General features: G+C 54.9%; 2 protein-coding genes across 7 annotated transcripts in view; one reads left to right on the top strand and one right to left on the bottom strand.

Annotated features, from left to right (window-relative positions):
* Positions 1–1,226: 1,226 nt before the first annotated feature.
* AIFM2 (apoptosis inducing factor mitochondria associated 2) lies at positions 1,227–18,607 on the top strand. 5 transcript variants are annotated; one of them, XM_036265314.1, is made up of 11 exons: positions 1,227–1,357; positions 5,477–5,552; positions 8,734–8,923; positions 9,282–9,397; positions 10,639–10,758; positions 11,799–11,891; positions 13,367–13,475; positions 14,682–14,834; positions 15,967–16,167; positions 16,598–16,772; positions 18,508–18,607. In XM_036265314.1, the coding sequence occupies exons 3-10, from the start codon at positions 8,746–8,748 to the stop codon at positions 16,747–16,749; spliced, it is 1,122 nt and encodes a 373-aa protein (XP_036121207.1). In that variant the 5' UTR covers positions 1,227–1,357; positions 5,477–5,552; positions 8,734–8,745; the 3' UTR covers positions 16,750–16,772; positions 18,508–18,607. The 5 variants fall into 5 exon arrangements, with proteins under 5 accessions (XP_036121207.1, XP_036121206.1, XP_036121208.1 ...); XM_036265313.1 differs by having other exon boundaries at positions 16,598–16,788; positions 18,508–18,587; XM_036265315.1 differs by lacking the exon at positions 18,508–18,607 and adding an exon at positions 17,903–18,122 and having other exon boundaries at positions 16,598–16,788.
* The window catches only part of LOC118632310 (core histone macro-H2A.2), a 46,132-nt gene continuing 44,338 nt past the window's right edge, over positions 18,156–19,949 (bottom strand). Inside the window, exon 9 of one of the 2 annotated variants that reach the window (XM_036265317.1) lies at positions 18,156–18,933. In XM_036265317.1, coding sequence (XP_036121210.1) covers positions 18,768–18,933 — 166 coding nt within the window. In that variant the 3' untranslated portion in view covers positions 18,156–18,767. The remainder of the gene's footprint in view (positions 18,934–19,949) is intronic. The other variant, XM_036265318.1, reaches the window with a different exon arrangement.

Genomic DNA, 19,949 nt, shown 5'->3' with positions numbered 1-19,949 from the left:
TAGTGGATTGAACGTCCTCCCATGGGCTGAGAGGTCCCACTTCAATTCCCGATCACATGCCTGGGTTGTGGGCTCCATCCCCAGTGGGGGTGTGCAGGAGGAGGCCAGTCAGTGTTTCTGTGTCACACCGATGTTTCTTTCTCACCCTTAAAAAAAAAATCAATACAAACATATTAAAGGGGGGGGGGTACTTTGGGGCGGCAGTCAGGAAGCTGGTAAGGCACTGTGGAGCCTTGTGCAAGCAGGCTGCTGCGAATTCTTGCTGCTGTGAGCCAGACACCACACTAAAACAGTTCACAGAAATGATCTCCGCACCTTTTCCCCAAACTCTCAGGTGCTAATATTTGCATTACATAGAAGATGGCTTAGATTGATCCTACTGCCAGGTTGTAGCTTGTATTAGTCCATTTCTTTACATATCTACTTAGTCCAAGCCCGGCCCCCACCCCAAGTAGTTCCCCCAATTTCAGGCAGCCCTCCTACTCCCCCATCCTTTCACCACAGAACATAACCCAGACCTGTCACTCTTCTGCTTAAAATCCTGCAATGGCAAATCCCATTGCCCTTGGGATGACAGGACAGCCTTCAGCAGGGCCGCTGGCCTCCGCACTGCCCCGGCTCTCAGCAATTTGCACTGCCTCTGGGTCTGCACACCCAGAGCGCGCTTGCCTCGCGCGACCCAGGGCCAGCTCCTGGCCTCGGAGGAAGGCTCGGCACTCTTCCTGTGCCTCCCGTTTTTCTTCAGTGAGCAGCACGTGTCTGACACACTGTCTTTCCCAGACGGTCACCTCGTTGGAAGGAAAGCAGAAACGCGGCCTGTTTCGTTCTCCATGTAGCTCCCAGCTCCTCGCACAGGGCCAGGCGTACAGAGGTGCCCTACTGGGTTTGCCGGATTATTATGTGCGTAAAGGCAGGAGGCTGGTAACCCGCCGCAGGTGGCACTGCCAGTGCCCCAAAGCCCCCCTCTCAAGTCCTGGTGGCTTCTGGCAGAAAGTCAGGCCAAACTTTGGAGTCCGAGGGGCTGGCGCAGGGCCAGGCGACAGCGGGTCTTCTGTTCCACCGTTGGGGCCAGTCCCAGCCTCCAGCGGCGGGTGGGGCGCGCCAGCCCCAGTCGTCCCCGGGTGCCGCGGGGCGTGGCCGGGGCGTGGCCAGAGTGGCGCCGAGTCACGGGGCGGGGAGGGTCTTCCGGACGGCCGGCGGCGACCCGGGTGGCCGGCCAGAGCGGCGCGGGGGAGGTGTCCCGCTGGTGAGCGGCGCGGCGGCGTGCTCTCGGGGTTCCCCGCACCCGCAGGGCCCCAGACTCCCCGAACAAGGACCGCCCGCCTGGAAACGCAGCGGACCGCGTCGGAGGTCGGAGGTCAGTGTGCCGAAGTTGTGGCCTTGGCAGGAGGGGGCGGTCCTCTGGGACAGGGGGGCCTGCACACCCCAGTTCCCCCAAAACAAACCCTCGGCGAGGAAAAGGCAAACTCGCCCCTCCCAGTCCGACCCCTGAAATTACTGCTAAGACTTCCCAGGTAAGTGTTCCCCCAGGCACTCCCCACCCACCGGCCGGAGGATGGCTGCTGGCTGGACGCTGGTGTCGTCTCTAGGAGGGAAATACCCGGGTCTCAGTGCACAGAGCTCTGGGTTGCTAGGAGCTCCTTCCCCACGAAGCCCAGGTTCCGCGGGGACAAAGGCCAGAGGGCGCCGACCTGACGGGGCTGCGGAGCCCAGGGCGCCTGAAGTCCACTAGGAGCTGCTTTTAGTGGGTGAGGGTGGGCGCTTTCCTTCCAACACCACCCACTGTACACACCTGGCCAGTCCGCTCCAGCGCGCATCTCTTTGCCCCCTGGATGTACGTGACTCCACCCACGCTCACCCCAGCACCCAGAGGAGCCCTTGAACGGTACTGTGTGTAACCCCAAATCTGGAGACCTCCATTTTAGGGGGAAGACTGTGCCCAGTTGGGCCTGGCCTTGTTCAGGACCCCCAGCAGTTAAGTGGTAGAGCTGACCAGAGCTGATGTGCTCCGGGGCCAGACTGGTCTTTGGCTGGTGGTGAAATAAGAAAGCCAGGATCAGACACAGGTGGTGAGCAGAGACCATGGTGGTATGGGAACTACAAGTTTGGTCGCCAGGGTTTTGGTACAAAAGAGTGTATATGACACTGGAATGAGCCTGTCTGCCCAGTGCTGACCTCTCCTGGGGCATGAAAGGACAGCCCCTTTGTCAGACTTTGAGTCCCTTTCAGAAATTGGTCTTTTTTTGGATTGTATTCAGCATGTCTTCTCTGGGGAAATGGCCATGGAATGCTTACTCTCAACCCCACCCCCACCCCATCCAGTGAGTGAGGCCAAGGGTCTTTCTCTCTCCTCCAGATAGATAGGGGACATTCATGGTGCTTGGAGTCACACCCTAGTGACCCTCTCGACCTGGATGGCCCCTCTGGAAACATGGCGGTAGAAATCCACCCCGGGCATAACTAGTAGGACTCAAGAAGCTAAGTGTTTTCTTTGTAATTCCTGTGAAGCAATCCTGGACTATGTCCTTGCATTGATTAGCACCCACATGCTTCCCGCTGTCTGTCTTCTGAGATGTGACCTCTCTACAACTTTGGCACAGATGTAACTTGCTTGTTTTTCAGTAGATTCCTAAAAACCTCTTTGTATTATTAGAGAAGAGTTCCCCTGGGGCCATGCTGGGTGCCCTTGGTAGAGAAAACAGGATTTACTGAGAAAATTCCAGTGTGAACCAGATTTGTGTGTGTGTGCGTGTGTGCATGTGTGTGTGTGTGTGTATGTGTGTAGGTATACGTGTGTGGGTATGTGTTGGGGGAAGGGCAAAGGTAAATTTCCTTAGGAGTTGCTGGACAATTCGGATTTGTTTTCTTGGACCTTCTCATATGCTAACCTTCCTGAATCTGGGCAGATTTAGTTAAGATTCTCTGTGCTTGCTTGGTGTTCAGTTCAAAATCAGATGGTGGGTGTGACAGTTCCTTAAGAAGTTAAATCCAGGGTTACCATAGGTCCCAGCAATTCCACTCCTAGGTATAATCTTAAGGGAATTAAAAACATATGGCCACAGAAAAACTTGTGCATGAATGTTCATACCATTATTTATTATAGCCAAAAGGTGGAAACAACCCAAATGTGCGTCAACTGATGGATAAATAAACAAAATGTGGTATCTCTATAAATGGAATATTCCCGAGTCATAAAAAGAAATGAAATACTGATATATGCCACAGCTTGGATGAATCTTTTATTTTTATTTTTCCTTTATTGATTTTAGAGAGAGAGGAAGGGAGAGGGAGAGAGAGATAGAAACATCGATGAGAGAGAACATCAACTGGCTGCCTCCTGCATTCCCCCCACTGGGGATTTGGCCCATAACCTGGGCATGTGCCCTGACAGAGAATTGGTCCAGTGACCTCTTGGTGCATGGGTTGACACTCAACCACTGAGGCACACCAGCTGGGCTTGGATGAATCTTAAAAACATTATGCTAAGTGAAAGAAACCAGACAAAAGGTATGGAATGGGCAAATCTGTAGACAAAAAGATTAGTGGTTGCCAGGGGATGCAGGAAGGAGGGAATGGGGAGTGACTGCTAATGGATGTGTTTTTGTATTCTTTATTTTTAATTTTAATTTAATTTTATTATTTATTTATCCTCACCCGAGGACATTTTTCCATTTTTTTGTTCAGATAGATTGGGAGGGGGAGAGAGAGAGAGAGAAACATCAATGTGAAAGGGACACATCGAGTGACTGCCACCCGCATGACCAACCAGGGTCGGGGACAAACTGCAACTGAGGTACGTGCCCTTAGTGGGAACCGAACCCGGCTCTCCCTGGACCGCAGGCTGACGCTCTAACTGCTGAGCCAAACCGGCCAGGGCCCAAAACCATAATTTACATTAAGATTCGCTTTTGGTCTTGTACATTCTATGGGTGTGGACAAATCATGGACAAACTTTTCATGTAAAAGTCACCCACTCTAAAAATGAATGGCTCCAGAGTATTCTAGTGTATGGGTGTATAACAGTATGTCCTACAGTCTTCCAGTGATTGAGGCTCTTTTGCCATCACTACAGCTACATTAAAACATATTAATTCAAGCCCTGGCTGGTTTTGCTTAGCGGTTAGAGCGCCAGCCCTAACCGGAGTTGTGGGTTCGATTCCCATCAAGGTCATGTACCTTGGTTGCCATTCGGTCCCCAGACCTGCTCGGGGTTGTGCAGGAGGCAGCCGGTGGATGCTACTCTCTCACATTGATGTTTCTCTTGCTCTCTCTCTCCCCTTCCCTCTGACGATAAATGGAAAAAAAATATCCTTAGGTGAGGATTAAAAAAAGCAACAACATTTTAATTCAAGCCCTGGCCAGTTTGGTTCAGTGGTTAGAGCATCAGCCCTTGGACAGAGGGTATGATTTCTGGTCAAGGGCACGTACCTGGGCTGCAGGTTGGATCCCTGGCCCCAGTCAGGGTGGTGCAGGAGGCAGCCAATCGATGTGTCTCTCTCACAAAGATGTTTCTCCCTCCCTCCCTCCCTCCCTCCCTTCCTCTCTATGTAAAAATCAATGGAAAAATATTCTCAGGTTAGGATTAACAAACACTAAACAAAAACACCAAACAAAAGTAATGAAACATCACCAGTTGCACGTGTGCTTTTTTTATTGATTTTTTTTTTTTTTAATAGAGAGAGGAAGGAAGGGAGAGATAGAAACGTTGATGTGAGAGAGAAACATCTATCGGCTGCCTCCTGCACGTCTCCTAGTGGGGGTCGAGCCTGCAACCCGGCATGTGCCCTGACCGGGAATTGAACCAGCACCTCTCAGTCCATGGGACGATGCTCAATCCACTGAGCCACACTGGCTGGACGCATGTTCTTTTTGAGCACCTACGGAGTGTGTGGTTGGGGAGCAGCTGTATGGCTTAAGGTCGGGGTTTAGCTATATGGCAAAGTGGGTCAAGGCTGAGCAGAGGGGAGTCCAACTGTCCTCAGGGGCCAAGCAAGAATGAGCACTGGGCCCTGGTCAGTTTGGCTCAGCGGTTGGAGCGTCGGCCTGCGGTCCAGAGAGACCCGGGTTTGGTTCCCTCTCAGGGCACGTACCTCAGTTGCAATTTGTCCCCGGCCCTGGTTGGGTCCTGCGGGTGGCAACCACTCCATGTGTCCCTTTCACATCGATGTTTCTCTCTCTTCCTCGCTCTTCCTCCCACTCTATCTGAACAAAAAAAAATGTCCTTGAGTGAGAATAAAAAAGAATGAGCACCGGGCCCTGACCCTCTGGCCTAGTTGGAGCATTGTCCTGTACATCAAAAGGCTGCAGGTTCATCCCAGACAGGGCACATACTTGGGTTGTGGGTTTGATTCCCGTTCAGGGCGCATACCTAGGTTGTGGATTTGATCCCTAGTCAGGGCATATACGGGAGGCAACTGATCCATGTTTCTCTCTCACATTGATGTTTCTCTCTCTCTCTCTCTTTCTCTCAAATCAGCAAACACATTCTCGGGTGAAGATAAAGAAAAGAAAAGAATTGGCACTGGAAGCATCTGCGTGTGCAAGAGTGTTGGGTAAGGGAGGCTGCTGAGGAGGAAGGGATCGGCTGGAGAGCTGCCCGCCCCCCACCCCCCACATGGCAGTGTCAGAGGTCAGCAGAGGAGAGAAGAGCAGATTCCAGGAGAGGCTTCAGGCACGGAGTCCTCACGGGCCCGGTGTGCCCGCAGCCCCAGACCCCCCGCTGGAACTCCAGAGAAGCAGTTTGCCTTCCTTGAGGGTGTGCCTGGTCGGGTAGGCCAGGCTTTGCCCTTTGGGGAAACCAGTTGATCCTGGGCCAGTTCACTGCACCTCAGGCCTGTGCTGGGGTTACTGGGTCTACCCTCCTCCCCGGGAAGGGGACCCTGTGAGGGGCCCAGGGCAGGCCTGGGGGTTAGAACTGGTGAATGTGTAGGCCAGAACACTGCCCTGGCGTGACAGGCTCCTTGTGTGTGCTGGCCCCTGTCACCTGCCCTCCTGGCCAGTCCACCTTGTTCCCTGAACTCATCTTGAGCCTTCCTTTCTGCCACTGGACTGCCTGGCCCAGGCGTTTCTAAGGCTCCTCCTTGACCTTCCCTGGGTGGCCCGAGGTGACCTGACCCATGGTGGGCCCTCTCTCCCCAACAAGCTGTGTAGCTTCTCTTGGTCCTGTGCCCAGCTAGCTTGGAAATAGAGCTCTCTAATGTTTCCCTGACCTCCTTGCTGGCTGCTGGACCCAAAGGCAGGTTGGCACAGAGGGAGCCATGCTGAAGGGGGCAGGTGAAACGTACCCCTCCCATAGCCTGCCTCATCACCTGCTACGTGCCCAGCCTCTGCTCAGCTCCTGGTGTTTACTCCGGACCTCTGGCTGGGCCTCTGGGCCCTCTTGGATTTTGGCTCCCAGGAGACATTCTCCTTCTGGCCCAGTTGGCAGATTCAGCCGGCTCTGGACAGTCTTTCAGAGGGCCTGGGGCTGTGAAGGTGGCACTGCCTGTTGGGACTTGTTCTGTTCCTAGCCCTGCGGAGGGCTTTTCCTCATCTGTAAATGGGTAGATGCACACGGCCCAGTGAGTTGGGGACCATTTAACCAGTGAGAAAAAAAAGTTTAAAAAAAGTTCCCTCCCTCACCAGGTTCTCCCTCCCCCAGGGGAGAAATTAGGCAGTGGGCATTTGAATACCAACTAGAACAGCCTGGAGTTCCAACCATAAACTGCCCCCATAAATGAGGGGACTATCTTGGGGGCCACCATGTGTTGGAAACTGTGTGCAAGGACATCTTAGGGTGTCCCCTCCCATTACAGGGGGTAAATGGAGGTCCAGAGAGGGGAGAGGCTGTGCCCCAGGCCACACGGGGGGCCGGAGGAGTGGTGGTCTTCCAGCTGCTGTGAAGCTGCCTGCAAGGGCCCCAGGTGGGCTGGACCACGCCTCCTCCAAGGCTGAGCTGAGTCCACTTGCTCCTTCCTTGCCACCCCTGCCACCCCCCACTGTGAACCTCCAGTCCCTGAAGCCCACAGCTGTTGGGCCTCTCTTACTGCTTTCTTTGCAGTGTGAGCTTCGCTTCGTCCTTTAGTGTCCTTCTTTGGCAGCCTGGCCTATTTCTCCCTCTCCTTAGATCGCTGCACAGGCAAGGAGGAGTTTTGATTGCCTGTCGCCTCTAGTCAGCATTTCCCAACAACACTTCCATCTCTCAGGATCTCAGCTGCAATCAAGATTACTCCTCAGATGGCTAGACTCCCACGCAGGAGAGCCCTGAGGCTCTGCACCACGGGCATCCTTCTCTGGGGTTAAGCTGGGTGGGGACAAGGCCTCTGACCGCAGCCCCAGGCCAGCCTCTCAGCCCTCCAAAGGGACAGACTGGACTGCCGGGTGACTGGGCTCTTTGTAGGGCAAGCCTGGCAGGAGCTTCTCAGGCTGGCTGGGGGAGCCCAGGCAAACTTTGCAGCCTCCTCCTTTCCCTCTGTGCTCAGCAGCCCAACACCGTCCTCTGCCTCAGATGTCCTCCAGTGTCCAGCTCTGGGTCAAGGGTTTTTGAATTTCAGCTCCTCAGGAACTCAACCAGGGTTTGGCACTGGTCTGGCTGCACCCGTCCATGTGAGTGAGCCTGGGCACGCTTGGCCTGTAGTCCTGGCCTGCCACCCTCCGCAGACACTGCCATCGATGGCCGCTCCCCTGTCCCTGGCATCAAGCAGGAACTTGCTCCCCTGCCCCTCCCTGGAGCCTGCACGATCAGCACTGCTTCCCTCGTCTTCACCGCCGGCATTCCTTCTCGGTCTTTAACCAGCACTGTTTCTTCTTGTTCCGTGTCTCCTGGGGGTGTCACCCAGTAGTCCAGGTACATATCCGCTGCCCCAGGAACGCCCAGGGGAATGAGCTGCCCACTCTAGGCCTCTCCTCCACCCCACTGTCATTGCCTTGGCCACACAGCATCCTCTTTTGCAGGTTGATCATCATAACCTATCCATTGATCTCCTTAGACCCCGGGCTCAAGCTAGTGACCTGTGAGTGAGCAGGATCTGGTCATAGTGTTTGCTCAGCGTGGGGCTGGAGGACTTGTTCAGTCCCTTGGATGTGGCCTGTGCCTACACTTGCCCACAGGCCTGCCCGCCCTTCCTGTTACTGCCTGGCCAGCGTCCATGTGCACACCCTGTCCTGCCTCTGGGCTGTGAGCCTCCTTTACAAGGGCGGGGGCCATGTCTGTCTGTCTCTGACCTCGACCCATGGCACAGGGCAAAGAGCAGGAGCTCATTTAAGTTGTGTTGATGAGTGAGCAAGTACATCGAGTGGGGGAAAAAAGTGCAGAACAGTTTAATGTGTGCAAAAATAATTATGATTGAATCAAACCTGAGACCCTTTGGTCCAAGGTCTGACGCTCTAACTGCTGAGCCAAACTGGCCAGGCCTACAATTAAGATCTTAATGATAGCCTGGCCAGTGTGGCTCAGTGGTTGAAAGTCGACCCATGCACCAAGAGGTCACTGGTTTGATTCCTGGTCAGGGCACATGCCCAGGTTGTGGGTCTGATTCCCAGTGGGGGGGCAGGCAGGAGGTGGCCAGTTGATGTTCTCTCATCGATGTTTCTGTCTCTCTCTAAAATTCAATAAAGGAAAAAAAATCTTAGTGATAATGGCGCAAATGAAAAAGACCAAGTCTTGGCACTTGGGGCCTTTCTTGCTGCGGGCTCACCCTGCCCTCCTCTCCTCGAGCCCCAACTCTGATGTGGTCTCTCCCTCTATCCCTGCAGGCCTGGTTTGCGATGGGGTCGCAGGTGTCCGTGGACGTGCGCGGTGTGCACGTGGTGATCGTGGGTGGGGGCTTCGGTGGGATAGCGGCCGCCAGCCAGCTGCAGGCACTGAACGTCTCCTTCACACTGGTGGACATGAAGGATTCCTTCCACCACAATGTGGCCGCGCTCCGGGCCTCCGTGGAGAGTGGTAACGGGCTCCTTTCTGGGCTTTCTTGGTGGGAGTGGCCTGACGCTGTGGGTCTAGGGTGGTTTTCTCACGTAGGGCATGGTGCCTAAATTCTACGACTAGACACATTGTGGAGAATCTTAAGATCATTGTTCGTAAGCAGCTACCATATCAGCCTCAGACGTAAGGGCTTCAGCTTCCCTGAGGGCCCGAAGCCCAGACTGGCCCCGGAGGGGTGGTGGGTGCCTCGGAAGCACCGCTGGTCCAGCTGTTTGGCCAAGGACATTGCTTTTAGGATGCAGCTCGGGAAAGGGTCTGTTATTCTGGCCTGTGGGCAGCTCAGTTTTACATTGTGCCCTCCTCTGTGTCCATTCCCCAGGGTTTGCCAAAAAGACATTCATTTCCTACGCGAAGAGCTTCAAGGACAGCTTCCGGCAGGGCCTGGTGGTTGAGATCGACCTGAAGAATCAGAGGGTGCTGCTGGAGGACGGCGAGGTGATCGAGGGCCGGGCCGCTGCTGGGAGGACCTGGGCAGGTCTCAGGGTGGGGAGAGGCCTCTGGCCCGAGCCCGCCTGGTGCTGGTAGCAGCCTCCTCTTGAGCAGAGGCCTGGCGACAGCAGCCACAGTGTGGTGGCAGGCACTTCCTGAGCCTTTGCTGTGCGCTGGGCACTGTCGGAAGCCTTGCGCAGTCCCGCTGAATGCCCGCCGCGACGCCGAGGGAGGTGGTGTAGCCTCACTTCACGTGAGCGTAGTGGCTTGCCCAGGACCCCATAGCTGGGGAGAGGCTCGGCCAGCATTTGAGCTCAGACAGTTTTACCCCAGAGCCCATGCTCTGAAAGCCAGGGTCCTGGAATTAATCCTCCTCGAATTAATTTTAGGGCCAGGTCTCTCGGTTGGAAAGATTGCTGAGAGTCTCCTTGTTCTGCGGTTGCAGGCCAGGCTTTTCAGAGCCCCGGAAGGGTCCATGAGGGCAGCTCGGCCTCCCTGGCCAGTGCGGGCTGAGCGGGCGCAGACCTCCTGGTCCTCCGCCCGGCAGAGCAGCACTGGTTTTCCAACTTTTATATTTAGGCTCCAAACAGGGTCTCCCTTTCCCCTCCTTCCCTCCTCTCCTTTCTGCTTCTGTGGGTGCAGGGGGTAGTTTCCTCTAAAACACCCAGGGCAGTCTGAACTAATTCCACACTGGGAGCTGGAGTCCTGTTCCCCCAAAGTGGTTTCCTGTCGCCTGCTTGCCTTCCCCCACGGCGGGGAGCTCACCCCTCTCATTTCCATGTCAGGTGGCTCTGGACGGAGGTCAAGTCTGCTTCCTTAGGTACCCCTGGATTCTAGTGCCACCCCTTGGCCCAATCATGTGATGGTTTTACTCCCCTCCGAAGAGGGCTGCCTCAGCACGCCCCGAGGGCCCTGGCCGGTTTGGCTCAGCGGTTAGAGCGTCGGCCCGCGGACCAGAGAGTCCTGGGTTCGGTTCCCGCTAAGGGCACGTATCTCAGCTGCAGTTTGTCCCCGGCCCTGGGTGGGGTCATGTGGGTGGCAGCCACCCGATGTGTCTCTCTGACATCGATATTTCACTCTTTCTCCTTCCTGCTCTGTCTGAAGGATAAATGCAGAAATGTCCTCTGGTGAGGATTAAAAAAAGAATGCCCCAAAGCCGCACCGCCTGGTGCTCCTGGCCCCGCGGGCCTGGGGTTGGATGGAGAACTCAGGCCTGTCCTCGCCTTTCTTCGCCTTGCCCCTCGCAGGTGCTGCCCTTCTCACATCTTATCCTGGCCACGGGCAGCACTGGGTTCTTCCCTGGCAAGTTGAACCAAGTCTGCAGCCAGCAGGAAGCCATTCAGGCCTACGAGGACTTGGTGAAGCAGGTGAGCTACCCCTGACCGGGGGCAGGGCAGTGAGGGCAGACGGGGCGGCCCCCAGGAGAGCAGAACAGCTGTGGGGACAGTTGGGGCTGCAGCAGGGAGACCCTAGAAGGTGTTCGGGCTGTGACAGTGGCTGCAAAGACGGAGACCTGGAGAGACTCCTGGGAGGAGACCTCTGGCTCTGTCTTCAAGGTCTGGACATGAGCACCAGACCTGCTCACGCAGCGATGGGTGGGCCCAGCTGCTCTGGCGGGGACCCTGGTTGCATGGGGCCTTGTGACGGGTAGAGCAGGGGTGGCCATGACCTCAGCCAGCTTCCACAGCAGTGCTGAGATGGGGGGTGCAGCTGCTCTGGCGGGGACCCTGGTTGCACGGGGCCTTGTGACGGGTAGAGCAGGCGTGGCCATGACCTCAGCCAGCTTCCACAGCAGTGCTGAGATGGGGGGTGCAGCTGCTCTGGCGGGGACCCTGGTTGCACGGGGCCTTGTCACAGGTAGAGCAGGCGTGGGCCGTGACCTCAGCCAGCTTCCACAGCAGTGCTGAGAATGCAGGGTGCAGCTGCTCTGGCGGGGACCCTGGTTGCACGGGGCCTTGTGACGGGTAGAGCAGGCGTGGGCCGTGACCTCAGCCAGCTTCCACAGCGGTGCTGAGATGGGGGGACAGTCTCTCCCCTTGGAGCTCACGAGGAGTGGACACAGAGAAGGACGTTCAGGTGAGCGCTGCTGCATGACTTAGCCAGGTCTCCTCAAGCTTCGGAGAAGCTGGGGAGAACAGGCGTTCGTGTGGAGGTCAGGAGACCTGGGCTATGGTCACCAGAAGGGGGGCAGGCAGTGTGATACCTGCCTCTTGGGGCTTTTGTGAGAATCAAAGGAGGAAATGCAGGGAGACCCCCAGCAATTGCCAGGCCCTGAGGAAGCACGTTTGGGCCCCACATTTGGAAAGAGTTCTCTACTCCTTTGGCAAGGACCCCTCGCTCCCCCTGCCCCTTGCTGCCCACGGGCAGGGTGAATTCGAGGGTGTTTTTACATTTGCTTCTGCTCCAGGTCCAGCGCTCCCAGTCCATCGTGGTGGTGGGCGGAGGCTCCGCGGGAGTGGAGATGGCAGCGGAGATTAAAACAGAACACCCCGACAAGGAGGTGGGCAAGCGCCTCGGCTCGGTGCTCGCAGGGAAATCGGAATTGCTCAAGGCCTGGGAGGCGGAGCTCCTGCACCATACAGTGGGAGCCTGTTTCCCGTCTCCTGCTCTCTGCACCGAGGGGTCCTCTGCCGTCCCTTCCTGCTGGGAATTTTTCTGGGGAGCCAGGGTGTGTCCTCGTTCAGTGAGGGGTCCTGCCTTCTGGCTCACCCAGGAGGACCAAGCCCAGGGAGACGCCTTACAGAAGAACTCCTGGGTCCCCTTCAATGCCCCAGCTTTGTGATCCAAATGTAGACCTCGGTTGCCTCTTTTGGCTGACAACTCGCTTGTCAATGGCACCCTTAGTGGTTTTTTGTCTGTGGCTTTTTGGTTTTTAAGACAGTAGCCCTTTGCCCTGGACAGTCCCGTTGGGGAGCCTGTGGTGCAGCCCCTCAGTAAGGACTGGCCAGCACTGCCTTCTGCCCTCGGGAGGGTGGCCCTATTCCCTTTTGAACGATGGAGGCCTAGAGCATCTGCCTGGCACCTGGAGAGACACGAACCGCCCTGGCAGGCCGTGGAGGCTCAGCGAGGCTGAGTGGTGACGGGTCATCACGGAGGCAAGAGCATTGCAGCCGGTGCCAGATCTCGGCTTCTGAGCCACGTGGAGCCCGGGGCTGGTTCCTTCTCCCCAGGGAAAGGCACGTTGGTTTGAAAAGTGAGATCAACCTGGGCTAATTTAATTACATGGTTGTTCTCTGACAAATTGTTGGAAATTATTATGAGTAATTGATGTAAAGTTCATTAATTTTGATTGATCGGGTAAAGACCAGTGTGAAGTAGGAAGTAACGCCGTACAACTTCCGTATGTTTATAATCAGTAGACAGATACGAGTAACAGGAGCCACCGTGCTGTGTTACACGCTTTACACGCGTGCTCATGGCATCATTGCATTTCTGAGGGGACTGTGGTCTCCCCTTCCGGAGCTGCCAGGAGGGGTCCAAGTGAGTATCTGAGATGGGCTTCAACCCAGGCGGTCTGGTTTCGAAGTCCAAGCTGTGAGCGCCGTTCCAGGCTGCCTCCCACTGCCCTGTCTGGCCCAGACGGCAAGCGGACATGCCTGGAAGCTCCAGTTTCAGACCAGCGTTCATATAAGTGTCAGGTTGATTTACAGTTAGAATGTCAGTGGCTTATATGTAGACGGTGTAACTGTAAGTGCCCAAGGAGGCTTGAGAAGAATTTCCCATGTGGCACCCCGTGTGGACTGTGGAGCACTGGCGCCTCCCACGAGTCCCAGACTCGGAGACATGGGCTGTGGCCCAGCTTGCCTGTCTGGTTCCAGTGCTGGGCAACCTGCTTCCCTTGGGCCTCAGTTCCCAGATCTGCAGACTGGGGGTAGGGGAGGAGGCGGGGCAGACAGACTGATGTGTTTTTAAGTCCCTTCTTGTGAGCAGGAGACTCAATGGCTCCTTCCCTGTCCTCTGGTTGTGTGTCCCCAGGTCACTCTCATTCACTCCCACGTGGCCCTGGCTGACAAGGAGCTCCTGCCTTGTGTCCGGCAGGAAGCGAAGGAGATCCTGCTCCAGAAAGGCGTGCAGCTGCTGCTGAGTGCGTGCCCGCTCCCCTCCGCCCTGCCCCTCCCTGGCCTAGTGAGGTCGGACTCAGAGGTGTGGTCACTGCCCCCTGCTGGAGGGTCGCCGTACTCTCTGAGTCCTGGGGTTGAGCATCAAAGCCCATTTGAGCCCTGTTGTCCAGCTGGAGGCTGTGTCGGTCCTTGGGCAGGGCAGAGGCCCTAGTACTGATGGGATTTCCATGTCACGGAGGCAGTACAGCCCTGGCTGTTGCTTTATTATTTATTTATTTATTTATTTTCTTTATTGATTTTTTAGAGAGAGAGGAAGGGAGAGGGAGAGAGAGATAGAAACATCAATGAGAAAGAACATTGATTGGTCACCTCCTGCATGCCCCCCACGGGGGATTTGGCCCACAACCTGGGCATGTGCCCTGACTGAGAATTGAACTAGTGACCTCTTGGTGCATGGGTCAACGCTCAATCACTGAGCCACACCGGCTACTGCTTTAGACAAAGTGCAGATGGTACCTATTAGTTGAATGATTTAAAAAAATCATCTAAAGGATTTGACCTGAATTATGATGTGTGTGATGGAGAGAATAGGTTTTATGGTTTGTATTTTGAGGGTTGTGAGGAGTGTGGCTTTTGTCCAGAGCAAGAGGGAAAGAACCACCCAGCATGCTAGAGAGTGGTGCCCTCCACACGTCATGGGGCTCAGCCTCTGTGTTCAGGGAGGGGGAGGTATCTGCTCTGTGACAGCCCATCCTGGCCCTGGTCTCCTTGTACCTGGCTTTGCAGCACTGACCGCTTTTACTTTTAGGCAGTGAGGAGAGTAGGCTGCTTTCCTGACTGTTCTGTTTCACCTTTGTCAGTGTGTCTGGGGGGCTTGTTCTGCCCGCTCAGGTCGGTGCAGCTGACAGGCGGGGAGGCATGTTGGAGGTCTTCCTCCAACAGCTTTTCCCAGAACTTCTTGGGAAACTCAGCCTTCAATTGCTTCTTGGAACTTCCCTCCCATTATATCCCTTGGGCCCGATGTGCAGATTGTGCTTCTTGGAGCAGCAGATGGACCGGAGGGGAGCAGGGAGGGCAGGGGGAGTGGAGTCATTGCCTAGGTGGGCCACAGCATCCAGGCCTTTCCTGGAGTCTTCATGGGTCCCCAGACCTCCCCAGGTCAGCCTTGGCTCGGGCCCCAGCCTTGTCCACCTTCTGCCAGCCTCCTGGTCACAGAGATCCCTCGACAGGTGAGCGGGTGAGCAACCTGGCGGAGTTGCCTTTCAACGAGTACCGAGAGCGCATCAGTGTCCAGACGGACAAAGGCACTGAGGTGGCCACCAACCTGGTCATTGTCTGCAACGGTATCAAGATCAACAGCTCTGCCTACCACAGTGCATTTGGTAAGCAGGAGGGGAGCCATTGTCCATTCCCCAGGTCACCTCCTCGCTGTCCAGCCGTCCAAGAAGGCCCCTCAGGCCTTTCCCCGGGAATCGGCACCAGCCCACCTCTCCCCTCCTGTCTCTTCTGAATGGGGACATCCAACTTTAAATTCAGGTTCATGTTCACTCTTGCTGTCCTTGCTTCCTCTGTGACAGTGATGTCTTAGCCCAAGATGTCCAGTGACCAGAATTTTCCAAAATTGGGGGCCTGCCCCCTAGTGGTGAGAGACGAGAACAGGTTTCAGAGAACCGAAAGAGATCCGTTTTCTGTTCCTTTCCTTGGATCACAGATGCAGAAGGAATTATGGGGTCAGGCCTTTCTGTATTCACAGGTGTACTGCTCTCTCCAAACCCCCACCCAGACGTTTGGCCACTTGAGCTTGGAGCGACCATTTGGGGAGTGGGGGCAATGTCGTGGCTTCATGTTCTTAAAACTAAGTATTGAACCGTCCAGCTGACTGGCCTCCATGTGTGAACTGGAGACTCCGTGGCTCCTTGTCTGGCCCCGTGGTGGCTGTGTCCCCGGACCCCATCATTTATTCCTGAGTACCATTCCTGCACACAGAGCTCCTACATGTACCCTGCAGGAAAGACTTACCCAACCCCAGAGGAAGGACGCTGGGCCAGGCCAGGCATCGGGGTGGATCTGAGGGATTATAATGGACAGAGATCCCAAAATTTGACACCTAACTGTGCTAATGTTATATTTCAAAGATAAACTCTTTTAAGTCCCTTAAAACAAGAAGTTCATAATTTATTAAAGCCCTGCATTTATTTTAAAAATCTGGTCCACGTTCAAAAGAAAATTCAAGACGTGGCCAAGTTTTGACTTAAGCACTGTGAGTTAATCGCGGTAATTTGCAGAGTTAGGCACATTACATAAAATGATACTTGCTGTGTCTCGGACCAGTTTCCGCCCTGGAATAGTAGCCTTGCCTTGGCAGAAAGGTGCAAGGCGGGGGCTCGAGCAGAAATGCACGAGGTGGGAGGCTTACCCCCCCACCCAGGGCTGCTTGCTCCTCTTCGCTGCGCCCTGGAGGCCACTTAACATGGCAGCGTAGGGCCTTGGTTTCTTGTTGGTTTTGCCTGGCAGAGAGTCGACTGGCCAGCAACGGTGCCCTGAGGGTGAACGAGTACCTCCAGGTGGAGGGCTGCAGTCACATCTACGCCATTGGCGACTGTGCCGACGTGAAGGAGCCCAAGATGGCCTATCACGCGGGCCTCCATGCCAACGTCGCCGTGGCCAACATCATCCACTCCATGAAGCAGAGGCCTCTCAAGGCCTACAAGCCCGGTAAGGGAGCCCCATGTGCTTCAGTTTTAGGAGAGTTGGGGTTAGACATGGGAAGCCTTTGAGGTGACTGACTAGCACAAACTTCCTTTTTAAAAAAAAATATTTTTATTGTTTTGTTTTTTTTAAGAGAGAGAGGAAGGGAGAGGGAGAGAGAGAAAGAGCTATGTGAGAGCAAAAGATTGATCAGCTACCTCCTGTGCACCCCTAGTGGGGATCGATCCCACAACTGGGGCATGTATCCTGACCGGAAATCAAACCTGCAACCTTTAGGTGCACGGAACGGTGCCCAGTCAACTGAGCCACACCAGCCAGGGCTAGGACAAACTTTCAAAGCTGGAGACAAACACTCTCTAGTGGGGAATTAATAAATGTGGCAATTGCAGGCCCACAGAGGGTGAGCTGGATTCTAGTCGGTGCCTCTGCTCCACAGGTGCGCTGACGTTCCTCTTGGCCATGGGGCGAAATGACGGCGTGGGCCAGATCAGCGGCTTCTATGTGGGGCGGTTCATGGTTCGGCTGGCCAAGAGCCGGGACCTGTTCATCTCTACGAGCTGGAAAACCATGCGGCAGTCTCCACCCTGATGAGGAGGGTGGCAGGAGACGAGGTACCACCTTCGCCAGGTGAACGGATTGCTTGACAAGTGGTACCTGCCTGACAAATGCCAAAGGGCACTCTTTCTGGAGTAAGATGCTAGGGATGTACTCACCGGAAACACAACTTATAGAGAATCGAGAGAGAGAATTAAAAAGACACCCCTCTAGAGGATTCTTTCTGGGTTTGAAAAGGTCTGCTTGCCATGTGCTGGCCGAATGCATCACTTGGTCCTGGGAGGGCAAAGTCGGCCTTCTCTGCCCCAGGCTCCTGGCGGATGTTTGTGCATGTGCCCATGGGGTGTGGCATTCAGAGCTCTCAGAACAGGAGAGAGAGCTGGGTCTCCTGATGGCTGGCATAGTGTCCGAAGGGCAGGATGGAGGGCCTGCCACGTGGGACCAGCTAAGGAAGGAGATCTGCACCGTCTTTCCCACCGCTGCGAGGGGGGGAAGTCCACACGTCCTGCAACACTCAGGTTAATAGGAGCCTGTTTTTAAACCGTTAGTCCCTACATTCTTTAATTTTAATGAAACTTTCTATATTTCCGTTTTTAGACCCTGATCATATATCATAGGTTACATTTAAGAAGAGATAAAAATTTCCCTCTTGGTTAGTTCGTTCTAACTGGGTTTTTACAAAGCTATCAAGATCGGAACCTTGCCTGCCAGCCGCTGGAGGTGTTTAAGGAAAGGCAGCCGGGGGGGGGGGGTGTTCAGTAGATGAACCCCTGTGTGCTTCCGGGCTGCCATCAAGGGCAGATTTGTAAGTGGCAAAACTCTGATGCTGGGGACCCTTTGTGGTTTTGTGCTTCTGGTTTGTTGGCCAACCCTAATGCCACTTGTCTGGAGACTCAGCCATGTGGCAATAATGCCTGCCAGCTGCATTATAAATGACTCCTCTATTGGGAAGAGAACTTCCAACCTGGAGGAGCCTATTTTGGACCAATAAGTTGACTCTACAGCAGAAGTGGTTGATGAATTCATCTGAATAAACAGGTTCTGCCCCTGCCCACCCTGCTTACTTTTGATGGTGGCTTCTGGGTTCTTGGCCAGAGTCCTTGGCCAACAGCCTCACTGGGGTGCTCACTACAGCCCATCTGGGCTGTGGCCTGGGCCTAATGAGACATGTGCCTCTCTCCCAAAGTGTGGCTGTCCCCCCAGAGCTTCGCCCAGGGCCGCGTTCCCGCGGACCAAGACCGACTAGCCCCCACCCCTCTGGAAGCAGCCTGACGCCTGAGAAACGAAGGCCCTTTTGTGCTGTCCGACACGGCGCCTACCGTGGCGGGAGTCTCAGCCCTTAGAGACGGGCCTTACGCTATTTATAATATTCTAGACGTGTCCACACCCATGGGGACAGTTTTCTAAACAGGAAAATGTTGCAATAAAAGAATATGTTGTAAGAAAGACACTGGATCTTTTATTTTTTTTCCTTTCATTTTCTTTTTCTTTAAAAAACAAAACAAAAACAGAAAAAAGCCTGAAGCAAAACCTTTTGAGGAGTAGTTACAGATAGTATAGGGGTGGGGCAGGGGCACTAAACCAGAAGATAAAGCACCAGGGAGATGCCTTTCTAACGCTCGCCTCTCCATCACTGAGCACAGCCAGCCAGCAAAGCCCGGGCACTCGGAGGCCCTCCTCCCTTGAAAAAGGGGAAACAGAAAGCTTAAGAATTTTGAAAGGATTGCTTTTTGTGTGTGTGTGTAAAAGTCAATGCTATAAATCTAAAATGAAGTCTGTTTTTTTAAAAAGTTCTAAAACAACAGGAAGAAAACATATGGAAAGAACCCCTCGTGAAGACCTGGTTTTTAGGGCTGAGGCTCTTTTTAACGGGAATATCAAATGCAGAAGGCTCCTTCCGGGGGCGGGACTGCTCCTGCAGCCGCTGCCACCCGCTCCCTTCAGCCGCCCAGCGCTCCCCTGCATCACCCTCCTCTCTCCTTTCAAAAAAGAAAACCCGCTCCTGTGACGTGGATGCTCCTGCAGCGCCTGCTGGACGGCGCGGCCGGCGGCTACTTGGTGTCGAGCTTGGCCATCTCCTGCACGTAGATGCCGATGCTCTCGCTGTCGAAGAGCAGGAAGTAGACGTTCTTCAGTGAGGACGCGCTCGAGTCGTCAAAGTGAGCGGAGATGGCTTTGAGGGTTACCTGGGCCGCCGTCTGTTTGGGGAAGCAGTTTCTGTGCCAACGGAAAAGAAGAGCCCGTGTCACTTTGGTCCCTGGGGCCCAGGGAGTAACTCAGCCGGGGTGAGGGCAGTGTGGGCCCTTATCTTGGCACTGGGCCCTGGTTTCTACCGCACAGGTCTCACCATGTGCAGGCTGGTCCACGCGTGGTCCCCTTTGATGCTAGTCGGGGGCCACGCTGACTCAGGCACAGCAGTGGTAGCCAAGGGCACGAGGCTGGCCAGCGAGTGGTGCCCTGTGTTTGAATATGTAGCCTGACTGACTCTTGTCAAACTTGACTTTAAAAACACTACCAGTTCAGCATTTCAAATACCTGGCCTTCAAAAAAGCACATAAAGGTTTTATTAGCTCCCTCAAAACTGGTTTACATGGTAGATTGTTTATTCAAGGGCAAAAATATGTGCTCAGAAGCTTGTCTTCACAAAGCCTTTTCGTGCACGTAAGGTTCCGCTCGTCCACCCACACAGAGGTGCGAGTGTCCTCAGCAATGACTGGGCAAGGCCCCAGGCGCCGGGAAGCCATGATGGCACCGCCTGCCAGGTGGGTCACAGCACCAGCCTCCAGGGATGTGGCATCATGGTCATGTGGGCCAAGCCCCACTGGGCGGGTCCAGGGTGCGTCTGTGTAGCATGAATTCTGACTCATCTGTAGTGCCCCAGTCCAGACCATCAGGGCGAGTGGTCCCAGCTGTGCAGAGAATCCAGCCCGCAGCCTCTGAGCTGGGCTGGCCTTTGGAGACCCAGCGCCGCTTGCTTAGGTTGGGACAGGATCACAGCAGGAAGCCGGGCCTCTCACTTCCCTCTTAGCCGTCCCAGAACTCCTTTAACAGAATGTCTCCAGAGAGTGTATCATACCTACGAGGCCCGGTACCCCCGGGGCAGCAGGAGTGTGCAGGGAGAGGACAGTGGCACGGAAGGACAGACGTCCCCGTTCTTTACCCAGAATGCCGCTCTCCACACAGTTGGGGTCTGTGACAATTAGAACGACCACGTCTGCCCCCAAAAGCAAACC

The sequence above is a fragment of the Molossus molossus genome, unplaced genomic scaffold (assembly GCF_014108415.1).
Source record: "Molossus molossus isolate mMolMol1 unplaced genomic scaffold, mMolMol1.p scaffold_m16_p_17, whole genome shotgun sequence".
In the NCBI taxonomy this organism is placed as follows: Eukaryota; Metazoa; Chordata; class Mammalia; order Chiroptera; family Molossidae; genus Molossus; species Molossus molossus.
The sequence above is the reverse complement of the archived record's forward strand: the minus strand, read 5'-3'. Positions and strand labels throughout refer to the sequence as shown.